Source organism: Phycodurus eques, chromosome 17, assembly GCF_024500275.1.
Source record: "Phycodurus eques isolate BA_2022a chromosome 17, UOR_Pequ_1.1, whole genome shotgun sequence".
In the NCBI taxonomy this organism is placed as follows: domain Eukaryota; kingdom Metazoa; phylum Chordata; class Actinopteri; order Syngnathiformes; family Syngnathidae; genus Phycodurus; species Phycodurus eques.
In genome coordinates this window covers 16,238,649-16,257,997 of record NC_084541.1, presented here as the reverse complement: position 1 = coordinate 16,257,997, position 19,349 = coordinate 16,238,649, and the positions used below count along the sequence as shown (strand labels likewise).

Here is a 19,349-nt window from a genome sequence, read left to right as displayed (position 1 = left end):
TGTAAAGGAGGTAAATGTGTAAAATGTTTCTTAAATTTGGGAATTGTATTGTAAAAAGTGTGGAATTTGGGAAATGTGGGAATTAGTGGAATGTGGAAAATAGTTTACAAGATGATGATGATCGATTAATCGTCATTTTAAAATATTGTTTGTACCGGGATGAGAGATTGTTCCTGAATGTTATGAAGTTAGACTAACACTGCCTCTGATGGTTCTAGCTTGGTATTGCACTCCATTGTGCCTTAAAACGCTGTTAATCAATAATCGATCTGACCGAATCGAATATACTCATTGCTAAAACACCCGATCGAATGATGACCTAAGACTTCTGCACAATATCGTACAAGAAATGAACCTAATCCCTAAATCCCCTAAATCGAGGAAGGCCGGAGTTGCGAGAGACCGGGATACCTTTCTTCTCGCAGAAGACACGGCAGTTCTCTAAATCTTGTGTGGATAGTTCTAGAAGCTCACTTCAGCCCACTTCAACTTCAAAGTAAGGAGACGAGTCCTCATACCTCCCGAGTCAATCGCCATGACCGCCCCCCTTGGCTAAAAATACACTTTGGCGCTGGTGGGTGGTCAGAAGTGTTGGGCGAGCTACTTCCAAAATGGAATATAAATAAACTACTGGTTACTGCTATTCGAAAGGATTCGTCGTATTACAATGTTACTGCGCTGTGATTGTAATGGGTTGTACTACACCAAAACTGCTCATTTTTAGGGCTCATTTGGTCAAATTCCCCTTGTAGGAATTTGCTTCAAACCAAAACGTCTGATGAAGAAGATTTTTGTTGATTGGTCAAAATGGTATCCAGGGCGGATTTTTACTTTTCAGGGGGCGCTATTGAGAGAGTGAGATTTTGGCAGGTTGTGTTCGGCACTCCAAAACTACATTTTCATCAGTTTATATACACACTTGTCTTTGAGTCATCCTTGGTGACACTGTAAAATGTGAACAACGGCATTTTATTCAGCGTTTTCCTCGCCTTCCATCAACAAGACAGGTTTTATTCTCATACGCACTGGCCCTTCGCGTTGTGTTTAATACTTGGAGACCGTAGGAAAAAAACAAAAACAAGCAACTCCCTAATCACAGTCAACACTTAAACGACTTTCAGACCACATAGAGCTATTTTTTATTTTTTTTTCCTAAAAAAGGATGAGAAAGCAATAAATGGTCAGCCGGTTACGGCTTTGAACGCAGGCCCGGCGGCAACAAAAGAGACAATGCAAGTTAACGGTTGATGGATGAGTAACTTTGTCCTCTTCGTGTTTATTCCAAATCGGCGGCGTGTGCGGGAAATGTTTTTGGGAGCGCCAAGTAGCTTTAGCAATGCTCTTCAGCGGCTTTGATAATAATGACGAGAGAAAACGTACTGATTGTCGCCGTTTTGTTAAAAAGCGGCCAGCTGCAGGCAACCACTGCAAATGAACTTTATCAAAAATGTCACCCACAGTAATAACATCCGGCCATCCATTTTCTAGAAGCACTTGTCCTCGTTCGGGTGGCGCTTAACTGGAGTGTCTCCCGCTGAACTTTGGTGAGAGAAGTTTGCAATGAAGCTAAGTTGAATACAAACTATTTGGGTTTTTTTTCTTGCCATCTTTGACTTTTTTAAGTCTCAAACACACACACACACACAATCTAATAGCTTTCATCCTGGACTGGATTCAAAGACACCTAGAGTGGAGTATCTGAGGGAAATAGAAGTGAGTTTGCCAGGCTTAGTCTTCACTGGCACCCCGCCGTCATGACGACGACGTATCCCAGGCTCCGAAACCTCCAAAAGCCTTTTCCCCCCCAAAAAAGACGGGAAATAAATTGACGGGGAGAAGCTAGCGAGTGAGCAGCAGACAAACATTCTAACAAAATAACACAATTATAGTCATTTGTATGGGCTTTTAAAAAAATAAAAATAAAAGTTAACTTCCTGAACTGAACTGTTGAAGCTGTAAACCCTAAAAATCCTCCCTTCCTCCCTCAAGTTCCCTTATGAATGTTATACCTCTTCCCTTTTTTTCTTTTTTTTTTTCTTGTCACAGTCTTGCCAGAGTTGATGTACCAAAACGTCTGAAAGAGGCTGGGGTGCAACCCTTAATTAAAAAAAAACCTAACCTCCATACTACAGTTTTAAACAATTTTAGACCCATTACTAAACTCCCTTAAGTTTTAAAAATACTGGAGAAAATTGTACTCTGACAACTGCAGTCTTTATATATATATATATATATATATATATATATATATATATATATATATATATATATATATATATATATATACACACACACGTACGTGGCATCCACGAGGTTATCCAATCTGAAACAGAATCAGCACTTGTAAGAGTTTGTAATGATTTGTTTACAGTGACTAACAGTGGGGACTATGCCATTCTTATTCATCTTAGACCTTACAGATTCCTTCGACAGAGCGGACCACAATATCCTCATCTCTCGCCTCGACCATTGTGTGGGCATTAGTGGTACTCTTCGGTGGTTGCGGTCTTATCTGTCCAATAAAAGTGGTTCTGTTCGTCTTGGTAAGCATCGCTTTTTCCGCTGCGCTTCTTGAAAAACGGAGTCCCTCAAGGCTCCATTCTTGGGCCTATCCCCTTCTACCTGTACCTGCTCCACTTGGGGGCTATCATTTAAAAAATATGGCATTTCATTCCACTTTTATGTAGACGATAACCAAATCTACCTGCCCCTTAAACCAAATGTCTCTAATTGTGTAACGACCTTGCTGGATTGCCTGAAGGACATTGAAGCTTGGATGGCTATAAACCTTTTAAATTGCAATGAAAGTACAACCAAAATCATAGTGCTTGGACCCATTGGTACCTCTAATGCCCCTCCTAACTTGAGTTCCCTTGCTCCCAATATCAGACACACTGTTACGAATTTGAGGATAAAAATTGACAGTGATTTTAAAATGGATCAACGGATAAATTCAGTTCTAAAATCCATCTTTTTCAATTGATATTTTCATCTAAGGATGAGCCTTTCCTTTCCTTTAAGTACTGTGAGAGGTTTATTCATGCTTTTGTCACCACCAAACCTGATTATTTTAATGCCCTCTATGTTAGTGTCAGCCAGGCTCTCCTCGTTCGTTTACAATTGGTCCAGAACGCTGCTGCTTGCCTCTTAACTGGAGCACGCATTTTTTACATTTTTAGGAGGCTGCCAATTACTCACTTTTTTTTCCACTCTCTGTTACTTACTCTACTTGCTGAAGTAAGGAAGCAGAACTAACATTCTATTTAGCATTGAGTGATTTCCTGCGATATGAAGATAATTTGTTTTTGCCTTCATTTTCCACTCAGGGATTGATGCGTCAACTTACCTTTTTCCTCCTTTAAAAATGATTTAAAACCCAATTTCTTTTCCGCACCTCGTTTACTATTCAGCGGTGATTAATTAGCGATACGCGTGGATGTTTTTGTTGCAAGCGCACGCCGCCTTAAAGGAGTGTTTTTTATTTAAGGCTTTTTTGGAGCACGGAAAGCATCGGTCTGGCTCCAAGCAATTATATGGTGTTGTTAATGATCAAGATGTGGCTGAAAATGAATCGCACAAGGCCACAGTGAAATTAAATGTTGCGTTTATTATATCTGCCCACTCCCCCTCAGGACAATCTCACACTTGAATGAAAAATAATACTTTTAAAATGTCATGGAGGACAGGTCAATGGCACACCGCTCACCATCCTCCTCGCAGAAAGACAGCGACGCTAAATTGATTTTCTCTTTATTTTCGTTTTTGTCTTTTGTTTTTTTGCTCCTCTTCGCATTCACCTCGCGGTGAGAGGCTAACATCTTAATCATAATTGTGTCATGAACCGTAAACACTCATATGCTTGGCGCAGGGAAGGAGCCTCTGGCTGAGTCGCAAAAAAATACAACACAATAAATTCCAGCACACAAAAATAATAAGTGGCGTCGCTCTGCAAGATTTCTTTTTTCACTTTTTGTCCGTTGAATATGATACGGGATAAAAAGGTCAGCTAAATATAGCACAAATACCAGGATTAATCCATATGCCCACTAAATTAATGTGGTGTTCCCCCTGGACTGGTCCCTAGTCACCAATCGATTGCATATAAAAATTGCGGATGCTCGATGCGATATCATCCATCCACCCATTTTCTAACATGCTTGTCCTCCTTAGGGCGGCAGGTAACTGAAGCCTATCCTAGCCGAGTTTTGGCGAGACAAGCGGGATGCCTGTGAACAATTTAGTCCGTTACCTAAAATGTATTATTTGGGAATATGGGCGGAAGCCAGAGTAACTGAAAAAAAAAAAAATTCTACTCAAATATAGGAAATTTAGAAAACTGTCCTAATGCAGTGCACAATGGTTAAATAAAAATGGTACCTAAAACAAACAGATCGAAAAGATTAAATGCAAATGTATTGGACTTAAAAGTTAAATGCAACTGAATTATACTTTACAAATCTACTGTAGTGAATTAAAAAAAAAAGTTTATACCACTAGCATTGTATGGCGTTTGAACATATAATTCAGTGAGTCTTTTGCGTACCACTAGAGGGAGCGTGTTTTTTTTACGTTAATATATTACTATAACACTGTCTTGAAATGAACGTTTGCAACCAGCTGTCAGAGTTGGCGTGTCTACAATTAGTGGAATAAATACGATAGACTCGCTATCAAGTCAGATAACTAGCCAAATAGCAAGGCTAATATCCGTTTGCTTCCGCCCGAACGTTATTTCACAAACCGGGCGTGAGCAGAGTAGTAACTTCTCATTTTCTGAGAAATAACTACTTTTACTCTTGTACTACATTTTGATTTGAATGAAAACAGTTATATTGTTTATTGTCTTTTCATGTTTACTAATGTACGTGCAGCGCATGTTCAATGGGGGGGGGGGAAGTTATTTCCCCAAACATTTCAATACATTTTAGATTGGTAATTGCACTACCGTGATACTGTGAAACCGCAATATTTTTACTCACGGTTGTCATAACAGAATCTTGACACCGGCCTGTGCGTACGTGTGCCACGCTCTAAGAATCACTCTCCTGCTTCAAACAGTCAAGAGTCTATGAGGGTAATCCTTGCATTTAACCAATCATTAGCCCCCCACCCAAATTTACTTTTTTACCCAACTTTGCATGCCACTCTTGTAGTGAAAACTCATTCGGTTTCTTTGGCTGGTGGAGGTGTTGTTCCGTGACCTTAAACTTACACCCACTAAAACTTTTTAATCATTTCTGTAACGGTTTGTTTATCTGCACATTGTGCGCTAATATAAAGCGCCGCTGGCTCTCGGCCATTGGCTCGATTCGTATTCGTACGGCTGCCGAGGGGCCGCGGCCGTTGGCTGCGGCGGGTCCTGGCTGGTACGCGTCCACGTGCAGTCCATAAAAGGGCTGAATCGGGCAGCTGCTTGGCTGTTTGGCGCTCTGACGCGGCCAATAACATTTTTGTAAGAAGCTCATTTCTCTCGTAATAAGAGCTGTACTTGTTTTGTTGTTGTTGTTTTTTTTGGGTGGGGGGGGGGTTGCTGTTTTTTTTTTTTTTTTTTTTTTTCTCCTCTCTAGTTGGTTGAACAAGTGTCGCAGCAGTGCATGCACGAGGTCCAATAGTTTGTTTTGCCTCTGATTAGCTTCTCCTCCCCCGTCGTCCATCGCTGATTTTGGCACAGTGATTCTTTTTACTGGAGCTCCATCATTGGATTTTGTATTTATTTATTTTTTTTGTCTTTTCAGGAGAGCCTTTGAAAACAATGTCACACCGAATAATCGAGTGAGACAAAACGGCAATTAAATCTGATTAACGCCGCCGAAAGTATTTTTAGCGCTTCCGGCGATAACACTCCCTAAATAGTCCGCCAAGTCGCCGTCGCCGCATCTTTGTTCCTCGACTGACGGATTAGGCTTTCGTGAACATTCCATCACGTTCCCTTCAACAGGGATTTCATAAAAATGTCTTTCTTGCGTTGAAAACAAAGTATGTGTTTGGCTTTTTTACTTTTATGGTCATTTTTACAGCTCATTGCAAACAGGGATTGTCGTCTGTAAAGTGAAACGTTTTACAAATCCTGTATTTACGAGGTTGTTCTTTTCCAGGTCTACCCCAAGAACCTTTTGTGGGTTTGTGGCATAAACACTTTATTTATTTCGCTTTAGAAGAGCTGTAGGCGCCGAGGGCGAGCTGCTTCGAAATCCATATGCACTTCCCATCCCACTGTGAACAGCCTCCAAGTTTTTATACGCCCTATTACGGACTGTCAGCTTTAGTTGTGATATTACTACAGCCGACTTGGTTTCAGATGGCGTTGCGGGGATATGTCTGTGGAGACTTCAGTGCTGGCCGGCATGACTCGTAGCAAAATGTCGTACTACACTGAAAGGCGTCCAACTCAGAATTGCAAACAAAATTTGTACTGACTTGAAAGTGTTCGCAGGTCTGAAATGTTGGTTGTTGTTCATTTGATTATTCATAAGTAAGGTTTTGCAGTGGCGACTGTAACCCGAATTTGTACGCAAGTCAGACTGCGCCGTAGTCTGTCACTAACCTGCACTAGCACAGTCGTAAAGTTATACTGTAAATATTTGAAAAATATGAAAGGCACTTGAAACAGTCAAATGAAAAAGCAAGTACTGCGGGAACTCATGGACCACATATTCCTACACCACGGAACAAACGAGTTCATTCCGCGCAATTGCTAACCTCGAAACGCCGTATGTTGGTTTGGTCGTCAGCCGAGGGCCCGCTGCAGTCGTTGCCACACCTTTGTTCCTCTTCTCATAGATTAGGCTTGAGTGAAGAAGAGCTCACGGCGGGGTGGGGACACGAGTTGAACTAAATCCCAGGAAATGAGACTGCCAAGCTTGAAGCCTGGTGCGAATAATCGGAATTTTCTTTGCTAGCTTTGCCCTCCCGCTTCGTGATTTCCCTCCCGTCCTTTAGCCCGAGACATCAAACAAAAGATCCGCCGTCCAATCGGAATGGAAACAAGCAAGCTAGTCTACAACCGGGGCCTCACGTCTTGTGCCATTTGTTTCAGTTAGCCGCTAACGCGCCTGCTTGTCAAAAGCCATTTGACGGCCAAAAACACTGAGGTTGTCTTTTAGCCGCAGAGTTATTCAGGCGGTTATTTCAAGCGCCCCCACTTCGGCGTAGTTAGACAATTAGAATCATCATTAATCGCTATCGGATGGCATCGGCAGGGCTGAGGAGACACGGAAGCGTTTTGCTGGCTTTATGGGCCGATCAGTCAATGTGATCGCTAACTAAACTTTTGTCAAGCACTCGACGACGAAGTGCATCGCGTGAGCAAAATTTACGGCCACGTCGTGCCAGCCAGGATGGGAAGAGTTGCAATTTAAAGACTAGACAGATGACGTCAAAAAAACATTTATTGAGACTGAAGTCATAAAATTACCAGCAAGTTCTATTTTTCGCAAATAAGTTTATACATTAACATGAATAAAGTCGGAATTTAATTTTTACGAGAAAAAACTAAAAATAGTTATGCGTCTAAGAGATTGAAGTCAGAACTTTACATTCTTGATATTGCAAAATTATTACATATATTGTATCATAGCAATAGCCACGCAAACAAAAAAACAAAAATAATAATTTTTTTTTTTGCTCACCTCACAAGTACCAAAAATCATTCCGACTTTGAACCTGTCGAGTCAATTTGTCATATTTGTTGTCATTCGTCATTTCCGTGACGAGACCTCCATCGATCCTGATCCTGTTCTGTCGATCCTGTTCTGTTCTCCCTGGCAGATGACCCAAGAACAGTGCAGTCATAGGAACAATGTCCAGAGTTCAGAACAAGCGCAAGTGTACAAAGTGGGAATCTACGGCTGGAGGAAACGCTGCCTTTACTTCTTCGTCCTGCTGCTGATGATACTCATCCTCGTCAACCTGGCGCTCACCATCTGGATCCTCAAGGTCATGAACTTCACCATCGTAAGTCCCGTTGGTTTTACTCGCTTACAAATGCTGCACATATACAGTAGCTAAAAGGGAAAAAAAAAAAAAAAAAATCTGATGATTTTTATTTATTTTTTTCGTTCTTTTAAAGCTCCCCTTCCATCAGAATATTTTTGTATAAATCAAAATAAATCTGTGACAGTGTTTAAAAATGTTTTATGTAAATAGCCTCTACATTTTTTGACAAAATTAATATTCAAGTACATGCCCACTTGGTGGTTGGTACCCACTCAATCAACTCAGCTGAACGGCAACATGCATTTCCGGTTTATAAGCGAGCGAGTCTCAGCCACACAAATACAGTCTATAAATATACAAATGTTGTTTTACAGCAGTTCTTAATTGTATTTATCATTTTTAATGCAACTGCACCAGCAATGATCGTCGGGGCAGGTTCAATTGAAATGAAAGTGAACGGATGACGAGCCCGACCTCAAAATAGCCCCCTCTCTTCATTTTTATACACAGCCCCTTTCAGCTCACATAGAATTAAAATTTTTATTTCCTGTATGTTTCTTCTCCGAACACATCACATTTTTCAAAATAAATAAATACTACTTACTTGCTTTTTCCTGAAAAATAAGTTTTCTAAGGGGGGGGGGGGGGGGGGGGGTGTAGGAGGGAAATGTAATTTTTGCCCCAACTTTCAACTGAAAACTGTCTCGATTTTATAAAAAAAAATATCCTGGAAAATTCAGGATTTTTCTAGAAAATTACCTTTAAAATAAATTTGCAAATGTGGCCGTTTGTTTCTGAAAAATATTTTTTTTTGTATGGGGAAAAAAAAAATATTTTCCTGAAAAATCAAATGTATTCTTGCAATATTACGACTTTATTCCAGTAAACGTACATATTTTTCTCAAAAATTGACTTTTTTCTGAAAAGTTATGGCTTTTTTTTTTTTTTAATAAAAACTGTTCCTGAAAATAAAAATGCCATGAAAAATGATGCCTCTTCGGAAAAAAGAAAAATTATCCCACGGATTCCGAATACTTTGATTTATTTTTTTTTCCCAGAAAAAGTCCGACTTACAAACTTTTTTCTTTTCTTTTTTTCTATTACATGGTTGTACGAATTTTCAAAGATTAAAAGCCGTGACACACCCATGAAACGGCCGCCTTGTTGTCGCAAAGAAATACGAGGCCCGATCTTTAGCTCGTCGTCCGTCACCTGGGGCGAGAGCGGCGCTTGGAAACGACGACGTCCTTGTCGCTAATGCGTTTCTAATGTTTTTGCCTCCCTTTGAAACTCGCAGGCCGACATATTGAAGCGTCATAGCGCCTCACGCGTGCCACGAGAAAGTACTCACTGATTTATGTAGATCTCATATTAAAGCCCCGCTGTGAAGTGGACCTCATGTTTTATTCATCACTATCGGCGTTTGTGTGACGGCATGTTCGGCGCGTGTGTTCGTTGGCATGTTCTGTGTGTGTTGCGCTTTGTAATATGTGAGTCATCGTGAGCGTTGTGGTTTACAGAGGGGCGAGACAGATGAGTTGACACAGTGAGCGGGAGAGACGGCATGAAAGCCAGAGGCGGGAAACAAGAGTGGAATCTCAAATCACGTGATTCCAGCGGAAGAGGGAAAGTTACGCTACTTCCGAAGTGTCGGAATGTGCAGAATCCAGCCCATTTATAGAATTCAGTCAATTGGTGGAAAAAAGAAAAAAGAAAAAATCAATCCATTTTTTAATTTAATGAGAATAAATCCATAATACACTAGTGCAAAATAAAATGTTTGTAAATGATTTCAAAAAATTTTTTTAAAAAAAAGCCGCAATAGTCTGATAAAAATGTATGTATGTTCAGGAGAATAAAGTTGAAGTAATAGGATGGAAAAGTCATAATTAGAGAACTTGCAATTGCATGAGGAAAAAGACATGACTTTACGGCAAAAATAGATTTGATTTTAATTTATTTTAAAAAAGCAATTTTACAAGGAAGAACTTGCAATTGTATGAGATGAAAAGGAATGATTTTACAGCAAAAAACTATTTTTTTTAATTAATATATTCTGGAAAAGGTGGTAATGTGAAAAAAATCAGAATATTAGGCCATCCATAATTTTCCAGAAAATGTTGTAATATTACGAGAAAATAAGAATAGTCATATTTATTTTACAAGAATGAGATCAGGATTTATCAATTATAAAGTTGTAGTAATATGATAAATTTGTTGCATTTAAAAAAAAAATAATTGTATATGTGGAAAGAGATACGTTTACAACAATTGTCAGATTTTGTATTTATTTATTTATTTATTTTTCCTGAGAATTTCTTTAATGAATATACTGTAACGTTGTAACAACATGATTTTTAAAAATGGGTTTGCAGACATTAGTTATAAATATTATGAGAAAAACATTCTGACATGAAGGATTTTAAAGCTGTACTAACATGACATTTGTTGTAATTTTCCAGAAAAACAAATTGTATGTACGAGAAAAAAAATCAAAGTTTGCAAGGATGAAGTTAGTTTTTTTACGAGAATAAAATCAAAATTTAATGAATATAAAGGTTTGGTAATCTGATTTATAGAATTTTAAATGTGCAGGGAGGAGTCGTAATACAACGAGAAAACAAGTCTGAATGTATATATTTGGAGTAATTTGATACTTTTTTCGCAATTTTCTAGAAAAAAAAATGGTAATGAGACGATAAAAACATTTAAGTTTACAAGGATAAATTCAGAATTTTTGATCAGAATAAAGTCAGAAATGAATTATCATCGTCGTAATATGATCATTTCTTTTGTAATTTTTCATTTCATTCTTTTTCAAGAATAAGGTCTGACTACAAAGTTGTAGTCATATGATTTTCAAGAATTTGAATTTACAGAGACTAGTCATAACATTTGGTGACAAATTCATCATTTTTAGAGAAAAGTTAGCTGAGAAGAAAAAATACAGAGGAAAATTCGTAATTATGAGCACACGTACAACAACTACTTTGGTTACAATTTGACATTTTTCTAGAACAATTGCTGCTGTATTCTTGCAGCACGAAGGGCGCCGACTGCATAATGTCGTAATGTTCGGTGTGGGCTGAGCAGATGGCGTGTGCATGCGAGAGGCTTTTGCTCCGAGGCGGCAGCGAGAATCTCTTTGCATATTTGAGCAATTTAGCTCCCAGCTCAATGTGACACTCTCCAAAAGCATCCGAATGGTCCGGCGGATCAGACCTGAGAGTCGGGAGGTCGTCTCCCTTTTCGTCTTTATTTTTGCCCCGCTGCACTTCTAACTTTGGAAGACGCAGATGTTCCCTTCTGGCAAGCGCGCAAGAATGCTAATAGCCTTTTTATTTAAAGAAACACTCGTTCGACGCAGGACGGAAGTCTTGTGCACGGTTTCGCCGCCAGCAAGTTGTCTTTAACCAAATGAGCCCGTCGTTTTTCTCCAAATAGGCCGTAAGGCCGTAACGCTCATAAAAATTAGATTTTTTTAAAAAATTTGCTGTAAAAGGTTTCTCTTCCTTGAAAAAGAATTAGTTCTTCAGAAAGGTACATCTTTTTTTTAAATTAGATTTTTTGTTGTTGTTGTCATATTTTTTTAGTAGTTTTACTGTACTCTTGAATGAGTGACTTTTTTTCTCAAGTATATTTTTTTCATAAACATACATGTAATATTACTTTTGCCCCCAAAATGTATTATTTTCAGAAAAATATTTTTGGTGAGAAAAACATTTTAAAAAAGTTGTTGTTCTTAATACTAAACTTTGTAATCATGTTACAATATACTCATACAATAACGTTTTCTCAAACGTATATTTTCTAACTTTAACAATTTTTGCAATATTATGACTTTATTAGCTGTTGTTTTTTCTTCAATCAACTTTTTCCTAAAAAACAAAACAAAAATACAGATTTTCTTTATAGTGAACGATTTTATATTCTTTCCGAAATTTTTTTTTGAGTGGTCAAGGAACCAATTAAATTCATATCTCGAGGCACCACTATATATCCTGAAAGAAATTGCACCCAAAATTACCAGAAAAGTTCTTGAAGCGTGAGTTCTTTTCAGAAAAATAATTCTCAAACAAATCTGAAAAAGTTCTGAAACTGTGACTTTTTTTCAGAACAAAAAATTCTAACAAAAAATGAAAGCAAATGCTGAAAAATTCACATTCTGCGAAATAACAAAACAAATATCCTGAAAATTTGACATTTTTGAAAATTGTTTTTATTTCCTAGAAAATTCTGATATTCGGTCTGACAATTTTTTTCCTGAAGAATTTTGCCTTTTATTTTTGAACCAATCCTTGGTAGATTTTGACTGCATTCCCCTACAATAATGACTCCTAATATTACCACTTCTTCTTAGCACGTCCCAAGTTTTTTTTTGTCGCAATAATTCCATCTTTACCCTCGTCAACCGGTAGCGTGCCACATTTCCGTCAGATCGATCGTGTAGTTCTACCTGAAATGGTTGTCTACAAATTATACCAAATCATCAATTAAGACATCAATTTTGTGAGTTTGAGGTGTCCAGAGTACCAGGAAGTTGCTTTCGTAAAATAACGCCTGTACCATGTTGGATTTATATTGCTGCCAAATGTGCAGTCTGGATTGAAATTCACTTTGGTTTAAATCGGTTTGATTTTGCTGCTTGCACACGGGAAATTTTGTTCAAATTTGCTACCGATGTCCACGCATGTTTATTGGGATTTTCCGTTTTTCAAATTTGCAATCTGGATCAGATTCGAATTCAACTCAATTTAATATTCGAGTTTTTGATTCGTCATTCACGTGCGCAACTTTGGTTCAAATTTGATACTCATGTCTGAAGATGTTCATTGCGATTTGACATGTTGGATTTAAAATACGCGATCTGGATCCGATCCGCATTCAACTACATTTCACTTTCATTTTACGTTTCAAATTGGATACCATTGGGAAGAGATACAAACCAGCAATTTGTGTTGATTTGAACTTGCTTTCCGAATCTGGATCGGATTGAAATGGAACTTGTTTTTGACATTTTACTTTCTGCATACACATAAAACAAAAACAAAAAAAAACTGCCTGGACACTAGTTTCCCCGATCAGCACAAAATTGAGTGAACTATCATCACAGGACTGATGAAAACCTCCAAGGACGTGTTCCCTAAATTGAACAGGAAGTAGGCAATTTTACTTATCAACATCAAGTATTTTTATTTCTTTATTTTTTTACACGTACTTGTTTTGTCCCACTCTTTATATCATTTTATTTTATTTCACCCCTGGTAGTATATATTTAAAAAAAAATAATAATAAAAAAATTAAAAAAAGTGAAAATGCACAAAGCTGCACTGAAAATAAAAACATAACTCTTTTGGTGGCGCATGAACAAAAGATAGCAGGTAAAATAATTGAATTATAACAGATTTGCAGCCAAGGTCGAGTAGTCACGCTTTATCTATTTATTTTCTCGACGGACTCCCGAGCTTTCTCGCGAGCTGCGCAATTGGCTGCCGGCGGCCTTAAATCTCCCGCCGCTGGTGAGATTGGAGCTACGTGGCTCTCATTTGAGGCAATTAATTTATTTATTTTCCATTCATCCCAGCTTTGGTCAAATGGTCAGTGGCAATGTCGTCAAAAGGAACACCGGGAGGGGAGGAGAAAAAGAAAAAAGAAAAGCGAACTCTGCGGCAACCTGTTTCCACAGTTCATGTGCAATTTGCTGTGTGGAATGGAGGCAGTAATGAGACATGCAGTCGAGAGCAGTTACAGGAAGGAAGACTCTGCAACTTTGCTATATTCAGCGAGAAAAAGAGTCGTATTGTAGCCGACAGAAAGTGATTCAATACAAAACAATAAGGAACACACGGATTTGACAAATAATTACCCGTCGCCGTGGCAATATTGGATTGTTTGCACGTGTGTGCGTTTGTTTTAATGTCATTGAAAAATACAACTTTGTAGCGTGGCGTTGAGATGAAACGAATTCTTCCATTTTCCACTCGGCTGCCTCGCGCTTGTTTGGATGTAATTGCCTCGGAAGAAAACAAGTTTGAAATGAGGCTGCGGTGCCGTACCTTTTTGTTTGGTGATGTTGGTTGACTTGCGCGTTTTCAAAAGTCGGGAATAATAATAAGGGAATAATGTAAAGGCAATTTTGCCTTTGTTAGTTGTGCAGCGTTATTAGACCATAAGCAGGGCCAATTTGGTTTAAATAGAAATTTTAGCTAACATTTATATTTTCTTTTTTTCTTTTAGATTTTCTAAAATGTGCATTTAAATTTTTTTCATTTGCATTAATTTTGTATTTTATTTGTACACGTCATAAATGTGTGAAGATATGTTCACTGCAAGTAATAAAACTTAGCGTAACAATACTGAACACATTGAAAGCATGTTTTAGAGTACATTTTGGAGTAAACTTGTTAATAATCATAGCCATAAATTTTAAATGAATTTTTTGCTTTGGATTTTTTTAAAATGTGCATTTATTGAAAATGTTTCATTCAATTTTCATGTGCCTTTTTTTTCTTGTCATTCAAGTATGAAGCAAACTACATGAAAATAAAGTGAAACTAATCACCCTTTGAAAATGCTTTTCAGAGTAAATTTGCAAACGTTGAAATTGTGTTTGAGATAGATAAATACTTTATTAATCTCGCAGCTCACAGTCAAGAAACCCAAATGCATACATATGTACATACACAGAAATACATGAATAGCAATGCAGGCAAAAGACAGGCAGCCAGTAATCAACCACTGAATCCAAATGATAGAAGTCTGCAAATCAGTTTAATCAATAAATAAATAAAAATTGTGTTGGCGTAGATTCCAGTTGTATGTTGTAGGAAACTGATTGCTTCGGAGTAGCTTTATACAGAATTGACTGGCCACCCATCTAGGGTTTACCCCGCTTCTTTGGCGAAGTGTCAGCTGGGATTGACTAAGGAAAATGAATTTGTTGCAGGGTTTGGGGGCTTATATGTAATAAAAAATACAGTTCCTTTGAGGTTTCGTTTTAGTTTTGGGGGGGAATTTCATGGTGGACCAGATCAAATGCACTTGTGGGCCCGATATGGCCCACAGGCGGTAGGTTGCCCACCCGTGGATCAGAGGAATGTAAGGCCGCTTGGCGCAAACACTTTGATGTCTTTTTTTAGCCTTTTCTTTTCCTAGCGGCCTTTCCATAAGAAAACCAGCAAAAGTGGAAAGCAAAATGGCGCGGCGGCGGCGGCGTCCTCCAAGGCATTACTAGTGGCCGCCGCACAAAATTGTATTTTTAATAAAAGAAACGCTCCATTTCACCATACAAAGCGAGACTCAAGGTGCAGTATAAAGGAGAGAGCTTTTTATTTTATGTTGAAAGTGTGAAGGATGCGAAATTCAAGTGATTTTAATGAGGACTAACGAGCTTGTTCAGCGTTCCCTCAGATTGTGACATTCTGCTCAGTGATTTTTATAGTATTGAATTCATTAAAAAAAAAACTTGTTTCCAAAGGTTTCATACCTTCAAGAGCTTACTGCAATAAGAAAATTAGCCATCCATTTTCTGTCCTGCGCGTCCTCTTCAGGTTCATGGGCAGGCTGGAACCGATTCGAGTTAACTTTTTGCAGAGAGAAATGGGGTACGACCTGTACTGGTGGCCAGTTAATTGACTTTTGGTGAGAGAAGCGGGGTGCACCATGGGCTGACCAACCAATCGTAGGCCACATAAAGACAAATAAACTCTAATTCTCATGGACAATTTAGTCTTCAATGAACATAACATGCATGTTTTGGGGATGTGGGAGGAAAGCTGACTAATCGCGGTGAAAGAAGCGGGGCAAAATATGGACTGGTCGGCCGGCACAAATAGCCGATCGTCAGATTCATACCTACGGGTGTAATTACGCTTGCTTCCTTTTTTGTTTGGCTAACGGAAAAAGTTGACTTGCTCCTGAAGGAGGCTTTGATTTCCCTCAAGTGGCTTTGCTGCAGTTTTTAGCATGAACACATTAATGTGGCTGCGACAGCGGCCATTCTCTCGCCGATGAGCCGTAAAAACAATAAGCACATCCAATTAAGCCAAAGTAATGACTTAATAATCACTCCACTTTGGCTCCATTTATTCACAACAATGTGTGTTTGGGGGTGTTTTGTCCTCATGGGGACCGGTCAACATTCAAGAGAGAGAGAGCGCCCCCCGCAGGTTGCAGGCATCAGCCGTCGATCGCAAGCGTAGCAAAATCATCGGTGGTGGGCGAGCAGGAAAAGGGGTGTGTAGAGTTATTTTCTACCCACTTCATGTCGACACTGTACGTACACTGACGATAAAGACCACAACAGACTGTCATCGGCCGGTTGCAAGAGTGATACAGAGACAGCGCCCCACCCCTTCTCCTCACCCGTGCCGTCGTTTTATCTCTCCTCATTTGGGCCGCGACTTGTGGGCCCTATGCCCTAATCTGCCTCTGCGCGTTTGTCTCTCTGTGTGCCCCATCGTTCATTCTCAGACTGTCGACCCTCGCCCTCGCCCCTCTTCGACTCTCATCTCATTGATGGATGATGCGGTACGACGTCGAAGACCTCCGTCGGGCCCGTTCGGGTGGGGCGCGAGGCGGCAATCTCAAAGCTAATTCCGCTGATAGCCATCGTGTAGCACTGAGTAATGATATCGACTGCTACGTTAGCTGCCATATGCTTTGTCACCTGGGATCCAAACCAAAGTCCTCTAGCTTAATGCTAACCTAAAATATAAAACCACATTGATTGGCTAATAGAAATTAGCATAGATGTTCCTGTAATTATAAACTTTGATTAAAAAAAAAAAAAAATTGTTTCTTGACTAATATACATGTGACAATACAGTAATATATGTTCAGTCGTCCCCCCTCCATCACGGGGTCACGTTCCAGACCACCCCCCCAAGTGAAATCTACGAGATAGAAATACCCTATATAAAGACACTCTAGGCATATTTTTATACCATTGACGGATTCACACTTTTATAACGAGACAAACACATTTAAACACACACTTTGCAATATATTGAGAGAGAGCAAGAGCAATGGATAACACTAAAATATTGTACAAACAGTATAAAAAAAAAGAGAATTACAGCTGTTGTGATTGTGGTGTGCAATTCTAAATTCGGATTTGCCCGTATACTGTTAAAAAAAAAAAAAAAAGTTGCTTAAAAATCTGTGTTATAGCACGACTGCAAACGATGAGCTGATGCTAAATATCGGAGGTCCACTGTATACTTTATAAACAAAAAGAACATCTCTGGTTTAATGGCAGAACCAGACAATTTGACTGACATTCTATAACAAACAAGTGTTCCCCTTTTTCTTTTGCAAAACTCTTGCTGAACAGATGGCCCCAGATGGTGACTCATCCAGTCAGTCTTTTATTCTCAAATAAACCTTTTGATCTTGATTTTTGAGAATAGATTTTTTTTTTATTTTTACCACAGTTCTCGACGAGAGAGAAGAGTCCTAAGTAGGTCGTCCATGCAAAAAGGTGGCGCAAGACTAAAATCCCAACTGACTTTGGTGATAGAAGCGCCATACACACTGAACATGCAGTAGAACGGAAAAATGACCCTTAACATTCCTATCTGTATTCACATCTCTGCTCAATTGTTAGCTGTAGCAAGTTGAATTTTGGTGAGCGAAGTAGCGTTCGATCTGAGAGTCTTTAATCTGAGAAGAATTTTTTCGGGGTGTGTGTGTGTAGGTCGGGTAACTTGAGAACGGAGAGATTAGAACCCGAAGCTCCTGACTGTGAAGCACTTCATCCCAAACGGTTTGATCAAAGTTGAGGTTTGGCTGGTTATGTCATTGTTAGCGTATCCCTCATGCTCCTTGCGAGTGTTTTCATTTTGTATTTGTGTGTTTGACCATGTGTCTCGTTCAGTAAGTGAATCGGTGACTGTGGCTTTACTTGCCCACATGCCAGGGCATCATGGCACATTACTTGCTCTGGAAAGCTCCAAAGCTTCCAGCCAAAAAATAAAACAAATAAACAACCAAACAAAAAAATCAATCCATTAATGTCCCGTATAGCTCGAAAAACCTGTATGTTGGGGCACTCGTATGTCAAGGTACCACTGTATATTAAACGCTCCCTGATTGTTTCGGTTAGTTTCCGTGCCTCCATCTCAATATTGTGAATTATGAAAGTCCTCTGTTCTTTGTCGACTGGTGTATTTTTAATGTCGGGAGTCATTGTGATATTTCCCCCCCAGGCCTTCAGAAGTCTATATTTGCTTTCGCCTCGGGTTAGCCAGGGCTTGATGCATATCGACGCAGACACTCAATAATAGCCTGAGTGCTCTGTATTATTGATAACCAGACCTCGCCGTACCTCTGAAGGCATCTAAAGGAAGACGAAGGAGAAGGATGATGAATGGTTATGGGGGGGAATACGAGCTGCTGCGTTAGCGTCCATGTTGCTGTGGCTCGTCTGTTGCCAATCAATCTGAGTAGTCCAGCGACAAGTATACACACACACACACACACACAGAGAGAGACACAAATTCCCAATCGTGCATCAGGATCAGGGGAGACAGTGTAGGCAACGATCGATGCGGTCCTTGTAGCAGAAGCTGTCTTTTCAAATACGTACACACAGACACAAGTGTGACCGATCGACACGAAATTGGCTGGCATAACAGGACGCACGAAAAAGTCTCAAGGAACCATGCCCGATATTGAACCGGAAGTCTGGCGTTTTGGCTCAAATCGTCCATTTCGGGAAATTCCAGAGTTCATACATTCGCACAATTTAGCCCAGATCAAAAACCTGTATCAGTTTAAAATGTCACATCACAGGATGCACAAAAAAGTCTCAAGGGCCCATGTCCGAAATTGAACAAGTCGTCGGCCATTTTTGGTTTGAAGCGAATTCCGGAGCATGTACTTTGACAAACTCCTACTAGCGAATTCGACTAAATGAGCCCTTATCAGAAGCTGCTGTAAGACAGATGAGATCATTTTTATTGTCCACTTAGTGACGAACTGACTGAAAACTGCTTTAAAGAACCATCCGAAGTCTCCCTAGATTTGCTAACAGCCTTTAACGAAAGTTTTTTTTAATGAACCCTTTTAATATACTTTTTTTCTGCATTTCTTTGAATTCCAACCCATTTGAGCGCAGCTGTGGTTGGAATGAACGTGAAAAACGAAGAGCCGCAGGGCCCCGGGCAAAAGGATGGCAGGTGGCATAAAAAGCCGAGTAGACAAGGAGGCAACCATAGTTGTCATCAAGGGAGCCCAAACAAGGGTGAAGACTTTTTCAGAAGATCAAAGTTGACGTTAGAAGACAGCCCTGAAGAAGAAGGTAAAGCTGCTCATCTGAGTGTCCTGCTAAGAAGTCGTTATCATGTGGTGAATTATTCATGGGCGCTCGCCTTGCCATGTGCACGCAAAAGAGAAGAAAAAAAAAAAAAAAG

At 39.4% G+C, this 19,349-nt stretch overlaps 1 protein-coding gene across 4 annotated transcripts in view; it reads left to right on the top strand.

Moving 5' to 3' along the window:
• Nucleotides 1-19,349, top strand: part of sgcd (sarcoglycan, delta (dystrophin-associated glycoprotein)) — a 124,724-nt gene that overhangs the window by 70,935 nt on the left and 34,440 nt on the right. For all 4 annotated transcript variants that reach the window (XM_061703085.1, XM_061703086.1, XM_061703087.1 and 1 more), the window contains one exon: nt 7,768-7,953. In XM_061703085.1, coding sequence (XP_061559069.1) covers nt 7,768-7,953 — 186 coding nt within the window. The remainder of the gene's footprint in view (nt 1-7,767; nt 7,954-19,349) is intronic.